Raw genomic sequence first — 20134 nt, forward strand, 5'->3', positions numbered from 1 at the left:
GATCAGAGCCTGTTTTGTAATCGGAGGACTCAGGAATCCTGTTTCTGGAAGTGTTTTTAGGCCTTTATTTATCTTAGAGCGTTTTGCATAGTGTGTGTTCTATATGTGTTTATGTACAGACGGGGTCAAGATAAGCTATCAGCTGAAAATCGGTTGAAATTGAGGTCAACTGCATGACTGAGATGGAAAGGTTTTCTTTCTCTACGGCGGGAAGCGAACACAATGGATGTAATTACAGAGCGGGTGTCCTCTGCGTGTGTAGAAAAGAGAGCGGGTCATCCTCCTTTATCCATTCACATTCACAGCTCCTTGGGAGACTATTTTTCCCGTGTGGGAGGCAACGTTTCACTTAACATTAAGAGGAGGTGGGGGGGGGGGGGGGTGACTGCATTTCCTCTTGGATGCTCGGGAGGAAAACATCTTTTTTCTTTTCTTTCAGAAAACCTTTAAATAAAAAAGTTCTCTGACTTTCTTGATCTTCAACCTTCGTAATGGTTTTCAAAAGGAAATGGAGGAATGCAGCACGCAGACAAACTTAGACCCCAGATTGGTAATTTTCCATTAAATAATTACAGGCCTTGGCTGGGACACCTGAATTCCTAATGATCCTTATTTTTTTAATGTGCATTTCAAAGCATCGCATCAGAAAAGGTTAAGGAAAATGGAAAAATCTGAATTACAAATTTTTGCTAAAACGTTTTTTACACAAGCTTGAGGTGTTTTTTTTTAAAACTTTTACGTAAAATAGTAAATGCGCTAAAGAGAAGAAGGAAACACGCTTGTCGAATGAGTTCTGACGTAGCGAACATTTACCTCACATTACTGAAGATCCGGTTTTGCTTCCCAAATGTTCCCATAACACTCAAAAACAGAACTGGAAGCAAGAACATGTACATGTGGATCAAAGAAGAGACTGAAGCGTTTCTTAAGGCTGGTTCACGCTTGGCCATATTACGTCATATTTGGCTACCAGGTCCGTCCACGCGGCCAAAGGTTTCGGCTCCGCGCTCCTAGGAAAATTCCTAACAACACGGACAGTCCCGTGCAGAAATACATGTCAGATGAGCAAGAGCTGCTTCTGGCAGAACTTTCGTAAACATAGACATCTTTATGATTTGGCCCCCATAAAGATCACCGTAATCAACAAATTCTTAACAAAACCTGGAGAGAAATTCCAGTCACTCTTGGAAGAAAGTAAGAGGCTTTAAAATGTTGGAAACCACTGTGTTTTCTCTGTGTAGTGGGGTGTAGTACACTTGGTGTGGGAGCACAACGCTGCCCCCTGGAGTCTAGGAGAATAGTGCAGCTTAGGAGGAAAAGCTACACGGAGCATAAATGCTGCAGACATTGTGTCCGCACGTCTCATTTCCCCACATAAACCAACATTTAGTCTCATCTTTAAAAAAAACACATTCATTAAAATTTCGCTCCATTACTGATCCTCCTCTTCCTGTTTCTTACAGCGTAACTTCAACGCATGACGACATTATGCTTTGCATCGCCTGGTTAATTCACTACAAACCAATAGATGGAAACACGTCTAAGTCACATTTCTTTTTTGCGATATTTTTAAAAATTCGTTCAACATTTGCATGAGAATTTGGGTAAAAGCACTACTGACTGCATCAGATGCAGCACTGAGATCTACCAGCACAAAGACAGGGGTCCGTAACGTGACGCTAGGAGTGACTTTCACCAGGGCTGTTTCCCTGTTATGAGCTCTGAAACTTGACTGAAACTCTTCAAACAGCTCATTACTCCTCACATGATCCACTAGCAGCTATTTTTCAAGAGAGGAAGATTAGATATTTGTCTGTAATGTATTAAGTCATCTTTACCCAGAGCAGGTTAAGGAAAGGTTTTGTTACAGAAAACTTTCTCTTTTAGAATATATTTCTGAAGTATTCAAGGAAAAATGCTTGAATACACTGCAAAAACGGAACTAAAATAAGTAAAATGTTCCTGAAATGAGTGTATTTGTCCTTAATTTAGGCAGGTAAATAAGATTATCTGCCAATTGAATAAGTATTTCGACCCCTAAAATAAGATATTTAGATATTCTGCCCTCTAAAGAAGACTATGGAGATGAGTTATTCCTATTTTAGGTGCAAAAATCTCATTCCATTGGCAAATCATCTTATTTACCTGCTTAAATCAAAGACAAATACACTAATTTCAAGAAAATCTGACTTATTTTTAGTTCCGTTTTTGCAGTGTACTCTGTGCTAGATTTCTTTGTTTCCAAGCACTCCTATGACACCTAAAGTCTTGTAGTCTTAATCCCAGCTGTTATATTTGCTTTTCGGAGAACAGCTGATCGTGCTGTGCAAGAACTAATGGGGAAAACGGCGCTGTTATGTTTTATGACTGCGACACTGAGGTTGTTTAAAGCTTTTTCCACGTCCTTCCCATTCCCCTCAGACGAGACAGCACAGTCTTTCAGGGAAGGCATTGTGTGTTTGTCAGGTTTATGACCTGCCGTTGCTGAGTCAAGTATCTGAGGCGTTAGCTGCTTTAGATGGAGGTGGCGATTCCCGGTCCTTTGATATGGAGGGCTGGGAAAGTTGTGGGAATGGAAACCATGTTAGACAACATGAATTAGTCCGCAAGAAAGCTCAGAAAATGAAGGAAAATAAGTAAAACTATGATCTATCCTGTTCTCCCCGAATGCTGAAAACTATGGAAAAGTTACACATTCTGGCGCCTGTGATGCCTGTCCTCTCTCAGATGTGATTCACAGGGGATGCATTGTTCTGGACAGGAAGAGCAAATCTAATTTGCAGAGCATGCCTGACACTGTCGAGGCTTGCTCCTTATGAGATGATGGATGGTGTCCTGGAGTATCTCCTCCCAGACCCTGACCAGGGCATCTATGGTATCCCAGAGATGTTCTGTTGGATGTAGGTCAGCAGCACGTGGAGGCCAGTCAGTGGGATCAGCTCCTTCATCCTCTTGCCACATGAGGACGGACATCATGGTGCACCAGGAGGAACCCAGAACCCACTGCACCAGCCAAGGGTCTAACACTGAATCTAAGGATTTCATCCCTCTACCTAAAGGCTTCCAGGGTGCCATTACTTACTCTGTACAGGTCTGTGTGTCCCTCCATGCCTCCTCAGACCAGCACCACCGTGCTGAACAATGCAGCAGGCGGCATAACGTTCACCGCAGCTCCTCCGGACCCTTTGGTGTCTGTCAGAGCAGCTCAGAGTGAACCTGCTCTCACATGTGAAAACAGCAGGGCTCCAGGACCAAACCTGCCGACTCTGCCGTTCTCTGGTAGATACCAGTCCAGCTCCACGGTGCCGGGCAGCGAGCACGGGGCCTACCGGAGGACGTCAGGCCCTCAGGTTTACCCTCATGAAGTCTGCTCCTAAAGGTTTGGTCAGAGACCCGCTGGAGGTCACTCTGTAGGACTCAGTTCTCGTCCTGATCCTCTCTGCACAAAGCAGCAGTAGTGACACTGGCCCTTCTCACATGTAAAACTACTGAAAAAAGTAACAAAAATCAAGTGGGTAAAAATGTTTTCTACAGGCAAGGAATCCAGCGGTTGTAGGGAATGAAGAAACTGATATTGTACTTGGGGAAAAGTTGATTTTAACCCATAGTTAACACAAATTAAGCCCATTTAATGTATTTTTCCTGATACAGACAACAGCATGCCAGTACCAGGCTAGACCTCCTTCTGCCCTCAGCTGCCTTAACTCAACACTAATCAGTGCCAACAAAACCTTTAGTTTTGGGGGGGGGGGGGAGTTTATCGTTGTCGCAATAAATAAATAAAATGTATATGACCTTAAATAAATGTCACAACAACAACAAACGGAATAAGAATTGTCCATCGCTATTTGGCGAAAGTTTGATGCGTGATTTATTTTAACCTAGCGATCACTGAGGAGTGGAGCCGATAGTTTAATGTTCAACTATCAGCCCATCAAAGCAGGTTTGTCAGCGTCGTGCTGACAAACCTGCTTCAGCGAACCATGAACAAACAAAACCTCACACTGACCTACTTTGATTACCGTAACGTTGCAACAAAAACTGCCATTCATGTTTTTCTTTTTTGTTAGTTTTTTTTGTTTCACCGCTCGGCAATGTTCATTTCTTCTTGATGACTCAAATGATTAACCTGACAGAGCTGTGGGACACTCATTAAACAGAGCCCGTCCTATATTAGCACAATGCCCTCTCAGATGGTAAACTACAGTTTGTGTCATTTGAGCCGAGTTTAAACAAGGAAAAACACAGAAAGAAGAGATTTGCAGCCTTAGGCTTTACATTTGGACCAAATCAACTCTAATCTTCCGCATACACAGACATGGTGTTTGTGCAGCTCGCACCATGTTTCCTTCATTAAAGCCAATGAGGTTTTAATTTTCTCAGTTGAAATGAAGTCACATGTCTGGAGTGATGACTTGTCTGCAGGCTCTGTCGCTAATTTGAAAGCTAGCTTACAAACTGAAACTGAGCTGAACTCGACGCGCATTGTTGTTGTTGTTTTTTTATACTGGGCAATAATTGTAGCCAAACCTAATCTGGGATAAATTATATATGTTTGCAAAACTGATTTGTAAGATTATATGAGGTATGAGTCCGTGAAGCAGGTGTTTGAAGATGCAACTTTAGATTTAGATACGTTTTATTTCATCTCGTACTTTAAAACGGCTAAAGAAGAATATGCATCAGGGCAAATATGTAAATACTTTGTTTGGTAACCCGGAGCCGGGCTCAGGCATAAGCAAACGGAGCGGCTGATTTAGGTCTGCCAGCCAGCAGGGGGCACCCAAGAACAGCAACAAAACCACCCTATTATTATTCCACCTGCTGGGGGAATAATTATGTTTGCAGAAGCTGCAGTTATTGTACCAAAATTGTTGAAGTGGTTTGTTTTGGTCGATAGTGAGACAAATAGTTAATAGTTTACTAAATTTGCTTCTTTTTGACTGTTATAATAGTCACACAACTCCAGAGATGCCCAGGTTTCAGTAGAGCACATTTGTTTTGCACCTCTAATCAAAAAAAGCTTAACCTGTGGCTTCAGCAGGTCCGTGTTAAAGACTGATTATAAAGTGGTTAGAGCTTGAAACCCTAGATCTGTAGTCATGTTTAAAAACTTATCACCTTTATTCTGAACATCAGATTTAAGATAATTTAAAAATATTTTACATTTATTCTTATTCATTTAGGATTTAAAAGAACTGCCAAAGGGACTCTCTGTGATAATACCAAGAGAAAACTTCCAGACCTTTAGTAAGTGCATAGTTCTGATTCTGATGCACCGTTTGCCCCTCTTCCATCAGGTAGACGATTCAGGAACATCAAATCCAAAACTAATAGGCTCAAAAACAGGTTCTTCACAAAAGTTGTGTGGGCTGTTCCCACTGAGCTATATAATACACTGGAGTGCTAATCACCGTCTGTTTGAACGAGTCGCTTTGAAGCCACCAGCCGCCATATTGGTACTCCCCATTTCCCCCCAGTAACTATGGAATATGTGCGCTACAGCATCGAATAACGAGGATTTTCTCATGTCATGACTTTTAAAATGTCAAATGCCATATACTTTTATGTTATGTTCTAAAAATATCAAGTACTGAGAAAGTCATGTGCTGAAATATTTTGCATTTTATTCATTTAAATATATATGTTTAAAATTTATAAATATATAAATAACAATATACAAAAACATATATTTACATATGTGTATACATATATATAAATATATACATATACACGTACTTATATATACATTTATATATATTTAATATGAATAACATGTAAAATATTTCAGCACCTAATTTCCTAGTAGTTGATAGTGTTAGTACATCCACTGACTGTACAATTACCAGTGAAACGTTTTCACACAGCCAGAAAACTGCTTGTTATTCCAAGCAAATCCTATGGGATTCTGTGAGAGTCGGGAGTAGCAAGATGGCGGCCAGTGACTTCAGTTTTTCGGCAAAATCAGCACTGCAGTGTATTATATAGCTCAGTGGCTGTTCCCCCCTGCTGAGAAGACTGAGCCTGTTACATGCTACAATAACACTACTGTGAACGCATATTTGCATTCTCTAACTTATCAGGAAATTTTCATTGCTCAGTTTTCTATATGAAGGTTGAAGTTTACTAGTACGACTTTACTGCAGGCATGAATGTATCAAAGAATCTTTGTGATTAATTCATGCAACACAGTAGCAGACCCTAAAGACTATTTTGCACGCTTGGGCTTCTCAGGAAGTGTGGTTGACCAGTGCAGCCAGCTGACAGACTTCATCTCTATACTTAAACAAAAAAGAAAAAAGTCTGTCTGTTGTGTCCATCTGTACATTTTGTTTGTGTGCATCCTAAGCCGGTGTTTGTCTGAAAAAATACAAAATGTCACCACGGTAACACGCGATGAGAATAGAAGGTTCTTGAATCTGAAGCAAAACTTAAAAGTTGATGTTCCCAGATGTTCTCCTTCTGCAAAGGAGAATGAGCCAAACATTCAGTCTTTTGGGAGTTCAGAGTTGGTAGAAACGTATCCTAAAAGGACTTAAATATAGCTTAAATATTTTTAACTCCACTACATGTTTTACATAGTATTCCCACAGAGGGGCTAATTACAAATGAGGCGCATATTTTTAAGATTTGTATCTATAAAATAGTTTGAAAACCATTTAATATTTACAATTATGCACAACTTTGTTAGTCTGAAGTTTATGTACTACTAGGCACCGTCTTTTCCTGTTTAAATGAAGGGCTTAAACACTTTATACAGTGACTCTTGCAACCATTTATTCAATTTAAACTTGGAGAGATAATGTCACCAAAGCTCTCGTGGCGTATTTATAAGCCCACTCCTGAACATGATCCCCTGATGTGTAAATCCTCTCCGGTAGGCAGCGAACGACTGCATATAATGGAGGGTTTTCCCTTTAGAGCCCGTGTCGGCGTCCTGCTGGGGCAGCCTTTGACTTGCATTCGATCCTTTCACTCAGCCAAAATCAGATTGATGACTAAACGCTGCCAACCAGGAGCTTCCAGGATGCTCCCAGACCATCACTTTTATGGTAATGCCCAACACTACCAACACTTTAGCGCTTTGTGCTGTCATGTTTCCTGTTGCTGTTGTTGCCCTTGGTCTCTCTGCACTACAACGACACCCCCCCCCCCTCCCATCACCAGAGGAAGTTGGGGCTGTAAAGTGTGTGTTTTTATTTCACACCTCTTTCTCTATCTCACACCTTGGCTTCCTGGAGTCTCGGCTCCAGCCCAGCGTCTGCAGCACACGCTGAGAACCTGACAGCTCGTTTGAAGAAGAAAGACTGCGCCTCTCGGCCCTTGCTGGAGGAGGAGGAGGTGCCGCCGTGTGTTTTTGTGTTGGTAGGCGAAAGCAACGTTGCTTTTATGCAGCCTGAAGGCCCGTCTTCACGTGGAACGCAAGACTGACTGGCATCCTAAAAGAAACATGCATGACGCTTAAACTTTTTCCACACTTTGTCACAACAATAAGCTTTGTGTATTTCCGTGAACTTTAGTGTGAACGCACTGGAGAAATCTGGTGGTGGTGGCAGTGTCATGCTGCGGGAATGCCAGCCAGAGTTGATGGGGGCACAGTGCCATTACAGCTAAACTCTTCACCGCCGATCCTTTTCCACTCGGTGCAACTGCGGCTCACTGGGGAAACTAGTTGGCTCATAATCGGAAAGTTGTGGATTTAATTCCAGTTCCCCCATGTGACATGGCATTGTGCCCCTGGGCAAGGCACTTAAATCGAAGTTGTCTACCGATCCGAGTAGCTGGTTATGAATGTGTGTCTATTAGTTGGTGAATGTGGCTACAGTACAAATCGCTTTCAGTCGTCGGTATGACTAAAAAAAAGCGCTAAATAAAATCAGTCCATTTTAGTTTTTCAGATAGTTTTTTCTTCTTCTGATAAACCAATGGGGTACCGCGCACGTGACGTCACCGTCTCAAGAGCAACGCCCCTTTTGCCGCTTAGGTAGGGCATACAGGAGAGAAAGCACGGATAACCCAGCTATTACAAGCGCAACAGAACCAGCGATATGACCGACTTTACAGCCTTTAAACTTTCCCAAGACGATGTCCCAGGCACACGGATTACTGGTCGAACTGTCGAAGAACACACCAACCTTCAGCTCAAACGATGGCTTGAGTGTCGAGGGCTTAAAAAGACTGGAAAACTGGCCGAGTTGATGAACGGTAAGCTTTGTTTTTTTTTCCTGCGCGCCGATCATGGCAGTGTCGGCCGTTTTTTGTTGTTGTTTGCAATCACCGTCCAGGAATGGGTATATGTTTAATGTTTGTCTCATTTGAAATGTTTTTGAGTAAGCTATCCTGGTAGCAGGCTATCATGTTAGCGCCTGCTACCATGATAGCCTATATGCTATCATGGTAGCAGGCGCTACTTTATTAACATGTCGGCCACCAAAATACTCTTACCTTGACTTGATGTCGCTGGAATTGGGTCAGGATGTTCTTCGGTTGTGCCCTTTCCTCCGACAAAATGCTTGCTACATATGTACTTGAATTTGGTAACTTTTTTCCGGGTTGAACTGTTGTGTAGGCCGACCGCCCCGGTGTTCCAAGCGCACACATTTCTCCTTGGCAGTCTTGAAGAAAACATCCTTCATATGCGGCCGATCAGCGTACCTCGAGTCGCTGTTGCACGTTCCATAGCAACAATGTTTAAGAACCATGGTCTTAGATTTGGAAAAAGCAGTCGTTTACCGAGTAAAACCTAGGCTAACGCACGTCTCTTTTACAGCAAAGCAGCGGCGGGTTTCCGGAGTTTGCCCCACTGCGTACCACGTGATGTGACGTCATCGTGACGTTGTGTTTCTAAAAATAGCTCGCGCGCGGTACCCCATTATCAACCACTGAGGGAGCGAAGTAGCAACATGATTCCTCCCTATTCTACAGGGGAGCTCCACAACATCCTAACTAGGGCTGGATGATATAGAAAAAAAGCATAAAACAGGAACCAGATTGATCGATATCGACAATTATCAAAACATTCAAAACAAATATTTTAAGTGCAGCCCTCGCCATTCTATGCTGTTGCTTAATGACTCATCTTTAAACAAATTGACTCAACCCTTCATTCCACCAACTTTTTACCAAAACTGTAAGTCTTAAAAATAACCCCTATGCTCTCTGAACTGTTTAAAGCTTGGTGAAGGAGCTTTTCTGGCTCTGTGTTTGTGATTGGTTGGGAGGATGTAATGACTGTATTATTAACCTAAATGACGGGCTAGAATGCACGGTTGTCCCCTTTTTTTCCATTGAACCACACGTCTATCGATCAATATATTATTTAATTATCGTCCAGCCCTAATCCTAACCCACATACTGCAGCAGAAGATCACCTTACTCGATCCTCAGATGCAGAGGTTGACTGCAAACATGGAGGTTCTTTAGCAGGGACAGAAAAGCTGGTCAGTCAAAGGGGAACAGAGCAAAAACCTGGACAGTCCTGGAAAGAAGACAGCTAGAGGCTACAAAAGACTTGAGGCTGAGGTGGAGGTTCACCATCCTGCAGAGCAACGTCCCTAAATATAGAATAGAAATGTACAGATGTACAAGCAGAGCTGCAATTGAATGCTTTAGGTCAAAGCAAATTCACCTGTTAGAATGGCCTAATCAAAGTCTGGTCCAATATGTAAAATTTTCTCTAGATGTGGAAAGTGAGTGTTGCTGCAATTGAAATGAATGAGATGTTGGTTTATCACATAAAATGTCAATGAGACACAATAAAGTTTGACGTATGTGACATTAATATATTTAAGGCGTTGTAGAGCCTTGTTACGTCTGTTGTACGGACCTCACTGTGTATCCTGGTAGTAGTAAATAAACCCTGACTGTTTGACTGGCAGATGTAGCTGAGAGATTTACATGCTTTGGGCAACAAGAAGGTAAAAACAATCAGCTGAAAGAATGAACGTCTGCAAACATAAGGACACATGGAAAAGTGTGGAGAGGGAAGTGTTTGGGATTTCTCTGATTTCACTACCCTGACATGCCACCAGCGAACTCCCCCCTACCCCAGACCTTCCTCTCAATGGGACATCTGACACCCCACCCAGCTGCAGTGGCTCAGTGTGGATTACGGAGCAGCAGAGGTCCTTTTTAATTCACTCAGGTGACTCTAATGGCACAACTGTTGATGAGAAACAGTTTGGCTGCACTAATTCATGGAAAATAACTACCTTGTTCCTTACCTATTGGTTTAAATGCACCAAACGTCCCCTTTTGACCCATTTAGTCACGTATTTTCTCATTAGTTTGATATTTTCCTCATGTTGGAGTGCTTAATGTATTTATCCCAACAAGAGTAAGTATAAAGGAGACTAGAATAATACTAAGTGTTAAATATAATGACTGAGATAAGCCGGGGCTGCACCAGGAAGGAAATTCAAAATGTAAATTGATAAAACACATTATCAGATTGTTTTCTGTGCGAGATTGCGTGTTACGAGCTATTAATCTGTTCCGTTTGTGGTTTTGCTTGCTTTCTCGTTCCAATTTCAATTGAACATGTGATGCTTTCAAAACCTTTTCATATTTAAATCATTCAGTTGTGGTCTGGTATTTGGTCTGAGTTCCTCATTATTGTTGCGCCACACCTCCTATTTTACCCCTGATCTGAGGTGCGAAGAGAGCAACTAGTTTTAATGCCGGTCTCTTTCAATATAAACGGGGCACTTCACTAATTAGAGAATAGAAAAAAAAAACTGAACGGCTTGAAAAACAGGAGCCAAACGGAAAATGGAGAATTCAGTGTCGTAAAGACTCCAAGTATACAACAAAATGTATTTAAGGGCTAAAAACATGGATTTTACTTGATGTGACTCTTTTAAAGCTTACAATAACTGATAATTCCACATCTTATCACCAAAAAACATCAATGTTAAAATATGCATACAGTTATAACACGTCTTTTCCGGATTATGTCTTTGACTTTGCACCTAACATCAGTTAAAGTTAACCTGAATTTAGGTTTAGCTGCCCTGGTAGGATTTCCCTGAGGTTTGTGGACAAGTTATGTGGTCCAAAAGGGTCTGCACTGATGTATCAGTCAAGTAGAAGATTACAAAGCATCCACAACATCGTTTATGGCAGATTGCAATAAATGGATTAACGTATGAGACTTGGGTTTTATAAAAACTGATGACAAAATGGAAACTGGACAATCTGCCAAAACACTCGCAGCAACACTAAGTACTGGTTCTGCAGTCTATACATCAACTAAAATGTAAAGGCTGCAATACGAAAGCCCCTTCCACCACACAGAACACCCAGGCTTGGTTGAAATTTCCAAAATCATTCAGTGAAACTTGAATATTTGGAACAAAAACAAGCTGTAAACTAGTAGGATACAGAAGAAATGAGGGCTGCAAAGTCCAGGTTATCACATACCAAGTGCCTCCTACCGTGATAATTGTGTGTCCTGTTTGTTCTTGCGAGACGGTGTTTATAATGGGAAAATAGCAAGTTGCCATAAAAATAATGAAAGGCACAATGGGACCTATCGGGGAACTGATGTGTAAAACATCTTTATTGTTCACGGACATTTAAATAAGATTGCTACTGACCCAAAGCTCCGATAGTCCATCCACGTATCCATCACCCACCCATCTTTCCATCAATCCATAAGTTTATAATGAAGTTTGGTATTTATACTTTAAAATGTTGAGTAGTTCATCCATGCCTCTGTTTACTGACTCTATCTGATTATAATTCACCATCCAATATGTTCCACAGTGCACATCTTTTATGGACATGGACATACTGATCATCAAAGCTCGTAAAGGCGTTGGTACTGAGGAAACACCAAAAGTTTAAAGCACTTATAAAACTGCTAGTTTGGGGCAGTTTCCTCAGACAGGACAAGGTCGACCAGCGTTGTGTGGGCCAGCAGCAGGAGACTCCGCCCCTTCAACACATTCAGGCTCCTTCCATTCATTCACCAACGGAGATTGTCGAAGCAGATTCACGGTCTTTCAGCAGCAAACCCACACACACACACACACACGCTGCCAACCAGGGGAAAGACTATCCCCTTGAGAAAGGAGGCATTTGGCTGCAAACGCTCAAGGAGGGAAAATTAAGTCAAGCGATGTGTGAAACCTTTGAGGGAAAGACGATAAACTGCATGCAGCTAAAATTTCCTATTATATCCCTGAATGTTGGGGAAGGCGGAGACGTGTGGAGCGTTCAGGGCCTAACATCAGAGGCAGGGCCGTTTCAGAGAGAGGCGGCCTCTTGGTAAAGAAAGGAATTTGTCACTCAGGCTCCTAAACTCTTAAATCTCCTCTAATACACTACAATCAGCGGGCCGGTAAGTTCACAGAGCGCCTCTCCCTCCGCGCTGTGCTCTGATTTTTACGCCTCCTCTCTGGAGATGAAAAGCAATCTGGGCTCGCAGTCCCGGACCTGTTTGTTGTGTTTTTAACTGTTTGTGTGCCGGCGGTGAGGAGGAGGAGGCGTGGGGGGGTGAGGGGTGTACACCTCCAGCGTCTCCTGCTCCTTCCTCCATTCCCACAGTGGTAGTGTTTTGGCTAGCGGCTCTCAAATCCTTTTGAAGTCTGTGGTGTTATCAGGGTGACAGCTGTGGTAAGAAAGGCCATGGTGGGAGAGCAACACTCACACAGAGAGCTGGCTTTGTTTCTCTGCTGTTCCTTCTGCTTCTCCTCCTCCTCCTTTTTGCATTTCAGCCTCTAAATGCCTGCACATCAACACAGCATGGCATTAGGAAAGAACTAATTAAACAATTCCTGTGATAAAATCTACACAAATCATATTCACAAATGACAGTGCTAAATGCTTTTGTTAGATCATTGATTCACTGTGATTGGCCACACACAAATTAGTTACTTTCTAATTTCTACCAGACCTTTATAAAACAGAAACCACTCAAACGGAAAGCTAACAGGCTAAAACATCTTAAAGGGGACATATCATTAATTTTATTGCCCTCCTGTTCACATTGTAACCATTCAGTAGTCGTCTACGTAAAGGGGAAACTGTGGCTGCACTAATTCATGGAAAAATAACTACCTTTGTCCTTATCTATAGGTTCACATTCACCAACGGTCCACTTTTGACCCATTTAATCATGTATTTTTCTCAGTAGTTCAATATTTCCCTCTGCCCCCCTGCTCCCTAAGCGATGGGTTAAATGCAAATTTTGCTGGAATGCACAATTGCAATGACCAATAAAGATTTCCTCTTCTCTCTCTCTTGAATAAATATGAAGGAGACTAGTGCCCAGTGTAAATACAGCTACTGAGATATGCTGGGCTGGACCAGGAAGGAGATGCATTGATAAAACACAACCACTTGTGCCTTAACAGAAAACAAAGGCATGTCTCTTGTTTGCCAAAAGATGTCTGGAGGATACTAAAGTAAAACATTATGCAGCTGATAAGACAAACCGGGCCCCTTTGTACGGGAATGTGTCTGACCCGTTACATCTGGTGTAGAACTAAGAGCGTTTCAGACAAAGAACTGACAGCCAACAATGGTGGTGGTGTGATGGTTGGGGCTTCTTGTTTCTTCCAATAGAGCAGAACATGCAGAACGAGAAGCTCCGACCATCAGTTTGTGACTTCAGACCTCAAGCACACGTTAGTTATCCAGCAGAACAGTAATCCAGAGCACAAAGTCCACCTCTGAATGGCCCAGATGAACAACATGAAGGGTTTGTAGTGAACTAGTAAGAATCTGAATGTAAATCTTGTTGAGATGCCGTGGCATGAAAAAAAAATTCCCAAAGGTGATTATAGAAGGATTTTGCATAAAATCAAGAACATTATGGACAATCCTCAACATCCTCTTCATGACGTTGTCATTGGAAAACAGAGTCTCTTCAGTCAAAGGTTTCTACAGATTGGTTGTGAAATGAAACTGCTACAGGAGATCTTTCCTGCCCACAGCCATCAGCATCTATAATAACTTCTTGACCCAACAAGCATCTATAATACCTCCTTGACCAAATGAGTTACATGAACATTTAATTTCCCTCTGGGATAAATAAAGTATTTTTGAATTTAATTGAAATAAACACAATTGTGCAGAGAAGAGTGGGGCACAGTTGTCTTAACGGTGATGTGAAAAGTTCAACCTCTAGTTGGGCAAATGCTCGGCGGCAGAAGGAACTAGTGAACGAGTTCAGAGGGACATTGGTTTTTCACACAGGGCCATGATTTATTGATGAAATAGCCATTCAAAACAGCTTGTTGTATTTTAATCATGTTGTCTTTGTCTGATACTAACATTAGTTTGTTGAGCAGAAACACTTAATTGTGACCATAAAAAGCTAAATCAGTAGAAATCTGTGGGGGGAGCATCTTCGTGCAAAGCCTGGAGCAGCCGTCGGCGATGAATTCATATTTTGCCATGCAGCAGCAGCAGCTCCCAGTATATTTTTGAAGCCTCTCATACACGCCCCTTCTTGATGGCTGGTTACATGAGTTATAGTTTTGTTTCTCGGAAGGCCGTCCAAGCCCTAAAGAAAATACGCATGCACATTAACACCAAGTTTGGATTGCGGCGTCAGGCCTGCATTACTTACAGTGAGAACATGTCCAAGTTTCATGCCTAATCTTCTCCTCCTTCTCAACATGTGCTCTGCATGGTCGGGGTGTAATGGTAGCCTTGCAGAAACGCGGGTAGCCTCCGCTGCAGCCAGCTTAGGTGCAGATTGGGCTCATTATGCCTGCTGCTCTTTGTTTCTTTCCCCTCGTCCCAGCAGGTTTTTGTCAATCTCCATAAGTTCTCTGATTACAGTTTATTTATTAACCAGCAAACATTTGAGCACGATTTCCATACCCCGCTTCTTGGAACCCACTGCCCTGTATGTTTTACATGTTTCTCCACTTTAAAAAACACGGCTGATTTATATGAATGGATCATTAACAGGCTCGTGCTAAACTTGATGGCCTGCTGAGGACGGGATTCAATCATCCGAATGAGCCGCACGACCACACACTAAACTAAACTAGTCTGACGGTACGAGTAGAAGAATGCACAGGGAAAAGGGCTTTCCTGTGCCAAGGATCTGGAAAATCCTGTTTAAAGGAAAACGCTGGTGCTGTTTGACTGGCACGAAGTAGCCAATAGCAGCAATTATGACCACTGACAGAAGTGAATAACACTGGTTGTGTCTCCATCGTGGCACCTGCTCTTGGGTGGGATAGATTCGGCAGCAGACGAACATTTTGTCCTTAAAGCCGATTCATTAGAAGCAGGAAAAATCCCGGTAAGGATCTTTATGGGTTTAAAAAGAGCGTAATGGCTCAACGACTGGGTCAGAACATCTCCATATCTGCACCTTTTGTGAGGGTTCCTGGTCTTCCGTTGTCAATGGTGAACGACGATGAACCCCTGAGGTCTCAAAGGACAGCCGAGGCTCGTTGTCCCATCCAACAGAGGAGCTGCAGTAGCCCTAAACTCCTGAAGATTCTGGTGGAAAGGTGTCAGACGCTGCAGTACAGACGGGATGCCAGTGCTTACTCCTGTCCATTACCCGAACTGCTAGCAACGGGAATGCAAGGATCAACACTGGACCTGAGACCAATGAAAGATGATGGCATGGTACGATATGTCATACTTTCTTGTAAATCATGTGGATTGTTATGTGTGTGTCTCTTACCTGGATAAAAACCTGGCAACCGTCTGCTGGGTGCTTGTGACAATGTTCTGCCAGGAAACCTTGGGTTCTCTTCCTGTTACTTTGACATATCAGCCGCTGAGATGGTTCAGCGAGGATTTCGGGACCGTATCCACATTTTTTCAGCTGTTGACTTTTGCCTCCAAATTCACCAGATCTCAATCTATTTGAGCGTCTGTGCGATGTTCTGTGCCGAGTCAACAAGTCTGATTGATGAAGAACCCACCATGCAATTTCCAGGAGTTAAAGGCTCTTCTGCTAAAGGCTGGTTCACGCGTCAGTGTTTTTAGCCCAATTTTTGCCCCGATCTTCCCCTTCTGACAGGCCCGACTGTCAGGGTGGGTCTTAAGATAATCTTAAGAGACATTTCTGCCGTTTGTGGCGTGTTAAGACGGATCAGGTTCGCTCAGTGGAACGTCGGGACCGCTCAGAACTCAAATCGGGGATATTCAACATGTTGGATTGTCTTGCCCCGGTATCCTAGCGTGTGTGGTGTTCCCCGAGGATAAACAACCATGCAGCCTGTTGAATGAGATGTGTAGCCAATCAGAAAACAAGGTGAGGGAAACCCTGAGAGAAAAAAAACCCAACTCTCTTCCATATCATAGTCCACTGAGCGTACAGACCCCTGGTGCCGCTGTCTCTGCTTCCATAACCAGCGTCTTTTCTTTTTGTTATGTTTTTTCTCCATTAAAATCAGTCCACAAACTATTGCCATTATTCTTCCTGGTCGTCCATGTTTGTTTACTCTGAACATTTGATCTTGAGATGATTCGCAAGATTTCCCATCAGACACCTGAGTGATCCTGAGTGAAATCTGCTCATGCGTGGCGTGCTGTGCTCGCGGTCTGACCGGACACCACACACTGTACGATAAAACCTGTTTCCTCCACAGTTTTTTTATCGTTAAGTGTGGTGTCTCCCAGGCTTTGATAATCAACCGACTATTTGAAGTGCCCCGTTTGCATTGAAAGAGTCCGTGTGAACCGGGCTTTACATCTTTGTTGTGGATACTGCAGAACACCTTGAAGGGTCCTGTGAAGTAGCCTTGTGAGACCATCCTGATCTCGCGAGCTTTCAAGGTTTCACTCGCAGATCAGTCTGGCTACTCTCCGTTAAAGAAAATTTGGAGCCGTTCACCAAACGAACGTCCAATCAGCGTTGGCTTTGAGGCGGGTTGAGGTGTGACGCAACGAGAAGCGCGACAGTTCAGTCTAAAGAACATGGCGGCTTCAGCCGATGAAACTAGCGATAGCGTGGCTATCGAGCAAGTTTTATCGGCATTACAGAGTATTTCTTTGCTGAGCTAACGAGCCTTTACCTGCAGCAGCAAGAGTAGCTTGGCTTGTGGTTGTGTTTTCGTCGTCGCTCGTAACAGAGCGACGACGAAGCATGTTGACGATTACGTCATATGCTTCATTGATCTGATTGGTTTATTTGGGTTGTCTATCACCAACATAGGCCAATCAGCTAACCAGTATTTTCGCCCCTTCCCAAAATTACTTCAAGGGAAGGTTTCCAGATGGATATGCGAAGCAAATCTATCTGGCGGCGTCAGGTTACCTGTGAAGTCCATACCTTGATTAACAGGTTGGATTTGGCAGCAAAAGGCCGGCCACCGTGCTATTAGGCAGGTGGCCATACGGTTACGGCTAGTTGTGCCTTTGGTCTGTAGAGCTGTATATAATGAAGCGCTTGGGCCACCAGAAAAAAAGGATCTCTACACTGAGGTTATCTGAGGTTCTCTAAAACAATCGGTAGAAAGTGTCCCACACAGTTTTCTCGCGTACCTCTCCATGTCTGTGCCACACCCCTGGAGGCTCATTTCATGTATGGAAACTCTGCATGGCTGGTTCTGTTGGGTGACTTCCTGACACCCTAAACCAGTTGGAAAAGGTGCCGTCACTAAGGTAAGAAAAAGAGGCCGTAGAGGAAGTGTTGAATACTGATACCTGCAGGAAAATGTCCCGGTTGTAATTCTTCCTGCCTCACAGTGGGTTCTGCAGTGACCCGAGTGGGCATAGGGGGGTTGAACTCGACCCATCGGTGTTGCTCCAAAGGTATTATGCTGGTGAAGATTCTCAGTCATCCAGGTCATGGTGATTCCAAAAAAAGTAAAAAACAAAACAACTGGACTTGTTTTTCGTAGTTGAAGACGTTTCTCTTCCTCTCCAGGAAGCTTTCTCAATTCAAAAAGTCTGGAGTAATGTGCAGTACCAAGCTTTATATTGCCCAAACAAAGGCCTTGTAATGGCTTAGAGAACATGCAAATACAACAGAAACAGGTCCACCCCTTAGTAATGGGCGGTCATTAAAGCCATTAGGCCAGCAGATTGAACCGAAACTGGTCCACTCCTCTTTTTGAATTGAGAAAGCTTCCTGGAGAGGAAGCGAAACGTCTTCAACTACGGGAAAAAAAAAAAGTCCAGTTGCTTTGTTTTTTACTTTTTTTTGGAACTCCAAAGGTATTCAACATGCATCGTTTGTGGCACAGAAGTTATGTAGCTCATAGATGCGGTCTGTGTGACCAGCCAGCCCTTAGGAAAAGGCAACAAAACGAAGCTAAAACGGCTTCTGGCTCTGCAGGAGAGCGCTGCCTGCTATACCGGCCTGTCTGCAGTTGATAGCCACCCCCATCTTCAGCTACAACCACACCTGGTTGCTCTCCTCTGTTCAGTTAAGTGTGTTTCTACAGCGCCATTCACAACACCCATGAATTGGCGTTCCTTCATCAGCCGGCCGATTGGGTAAAGCAATTTAATGTTCCCTAACGTTATTGTTCTCTTTTAGAAAACCAAACATCTTCTAATTAATTGCACGGCATCTTTTATAGCACTGTGAATATGTTTTTGTTGTCCTCAGATGCTGCAGGTGTGTCCGTTTGTGCTCCAGCAGCTTTGGACCTGGGCGTGGAGCTCCTGTGTCGTATGTTCCAGCTCTGGGGGCAGCTGGCTGCGGGGGTTTTTGCCCTCACCCGGTGGCTGATGGGAGATGAAGAAGGCAACGATCAGGAGGACGCAGACGAATCTTCCTGTCTGGTGAGCCTTTTTGGTTGACGGTGACCTTCCCTGTTCTCTGATGATACCATTGTCTGAATAAGATGGTTTCACACATTGAAATCCAAAATAACACCCTACAACCCATGAGGTTTATCTTTAACAAGGGCACATTCATGTTTTTATTCATTTACGGCTACTCAAACTTCTGGATATCATATTGTGTGTTTAGTTGACATGAGCTTAAGCTTTATGTTTTAACCTTTTTGGAAAATGAGAAAAAGTCCAGTTTTTCCACCTTGTTGCTCCTATTTAGTTCTGCTCACATTGGCAGACAAAACAGCAGCGTGTTGTTAGACACCAAGGTTTCTGCTCTCCACCCACACTGCCAGGCTGCCCGTTGGATGAACAGCAAACCGCTGCTTATTTGGGCTCTCTACAAAGATATAAGCCAAGGTCGTGAACCTTTAAATGCACAGTGATAATGGAGAGAAAGTACACCCTGGTTTTATTCTGGGCTTTTATGTAACGGGGCATAATAAAAACGATTCGGTCTTTTCCAGGCTCTAAAATACTCTATATTTAACCTCAAATATCAAATAAATAAAACCAGTTAAACTCAGCTGTTTACATTTTAAGAAGGAATGTAGCAGCCAGATGCGTCTAATTAATCATCATCGGTGTGACCGGCTCTTTAAATAAATGATGAATCTTTAAATTGACACAACGCCAAGGTGGAAAGACATCAGCAGTGAACGTAGAGAGGCAAATGTTACAGTGTTATTGGTGAGGGTTATAAGGCCTTTTCCCAACTATCTGGAGTCCATCGTTCTGCAGAGAGGAAGAATATTCACAAGTTGAAAACATTTCAAGCCAGGTTCAGTCTGTGCAAGTTCTTTTGTGATTAACTAGTCGGGAAAATCTCGTGACCTTGACGAATCGACCGCTAGGTTCGCTCTGTCATGACCAAAGATCAACTTTCAGAGAAAATCGGATTATTGTTGAATTTTCCCTCGGGTTATGAGTAGTGCCGGCTTGTAAATAGAGGGCCTTAAGGCGTCACCCCATCAAAACTGCAGCATAGGTTACGAAATAAAAGGTAAAAAAAATGTGTCAGAATTTAGATTTTTCAGCATTTCCATTCCATTTACGGTTTATTTGAGGTCTAAATTCATATATTTTATCGTAGACAGACGCTGGACAGATGAGTGTGCGTACGTTGTCAAACGTTTGGCTTCCACTCTGTGGCGTCTCCTTCTGTTTGCGCACACGAGTCGTTCCCACAGCCCCCAGAAAAAAGAAGACCGGGGAGAATGACAACAGCAATAAAGAAAATGCATTTAATTATTTGTAAAACAATTTCATGAGGCTTTCGCTGGAGGAGAAATCCTTGTGGAAAAACCAGCCTTATCATCAACTACCACTGGTTTTAAGTGTTTCCACAACTGTCTTCTTTTACTCC

The 20134-nt window shown here is 43.0% G+C and overlaps 1 protein-coding gene across 1 annotated transcript in view; it reads left to right on the top strand.

Moving 5' to 3' along the window:
* Nucleotides 1-20134, top strand: part of thada (THADA armadillo repeat containing) — a 136783-nt gene that overhangs the window by 110884 nt on the left and 5765 nt on the right. The window contains exon 37 of the mRNA XM_021316329.2: nt 18539-18714. Coding sequence (XP_021172004.2) covers nt 18539-18714 — 176 coding nt within the window. The remainder of the gene's footprint in view (nt 1-18538; nt 18715-20134) is intronic.

Source organism: Fundulus heteroclitus, chromosome 22, assembly GCF_011125445.2.
Source record: "Fundulus heteroclitus isolate FHET01 chromosome 22, MU-UCD_Fhet_4.1, whole genome shotgun sequence".
NCBI lineage: Eukaryota > Metazoa > Chordata > Actinopteri > Cyprinodontiformes > Fundulidae > Fundulus > Fundulus heteroclitus.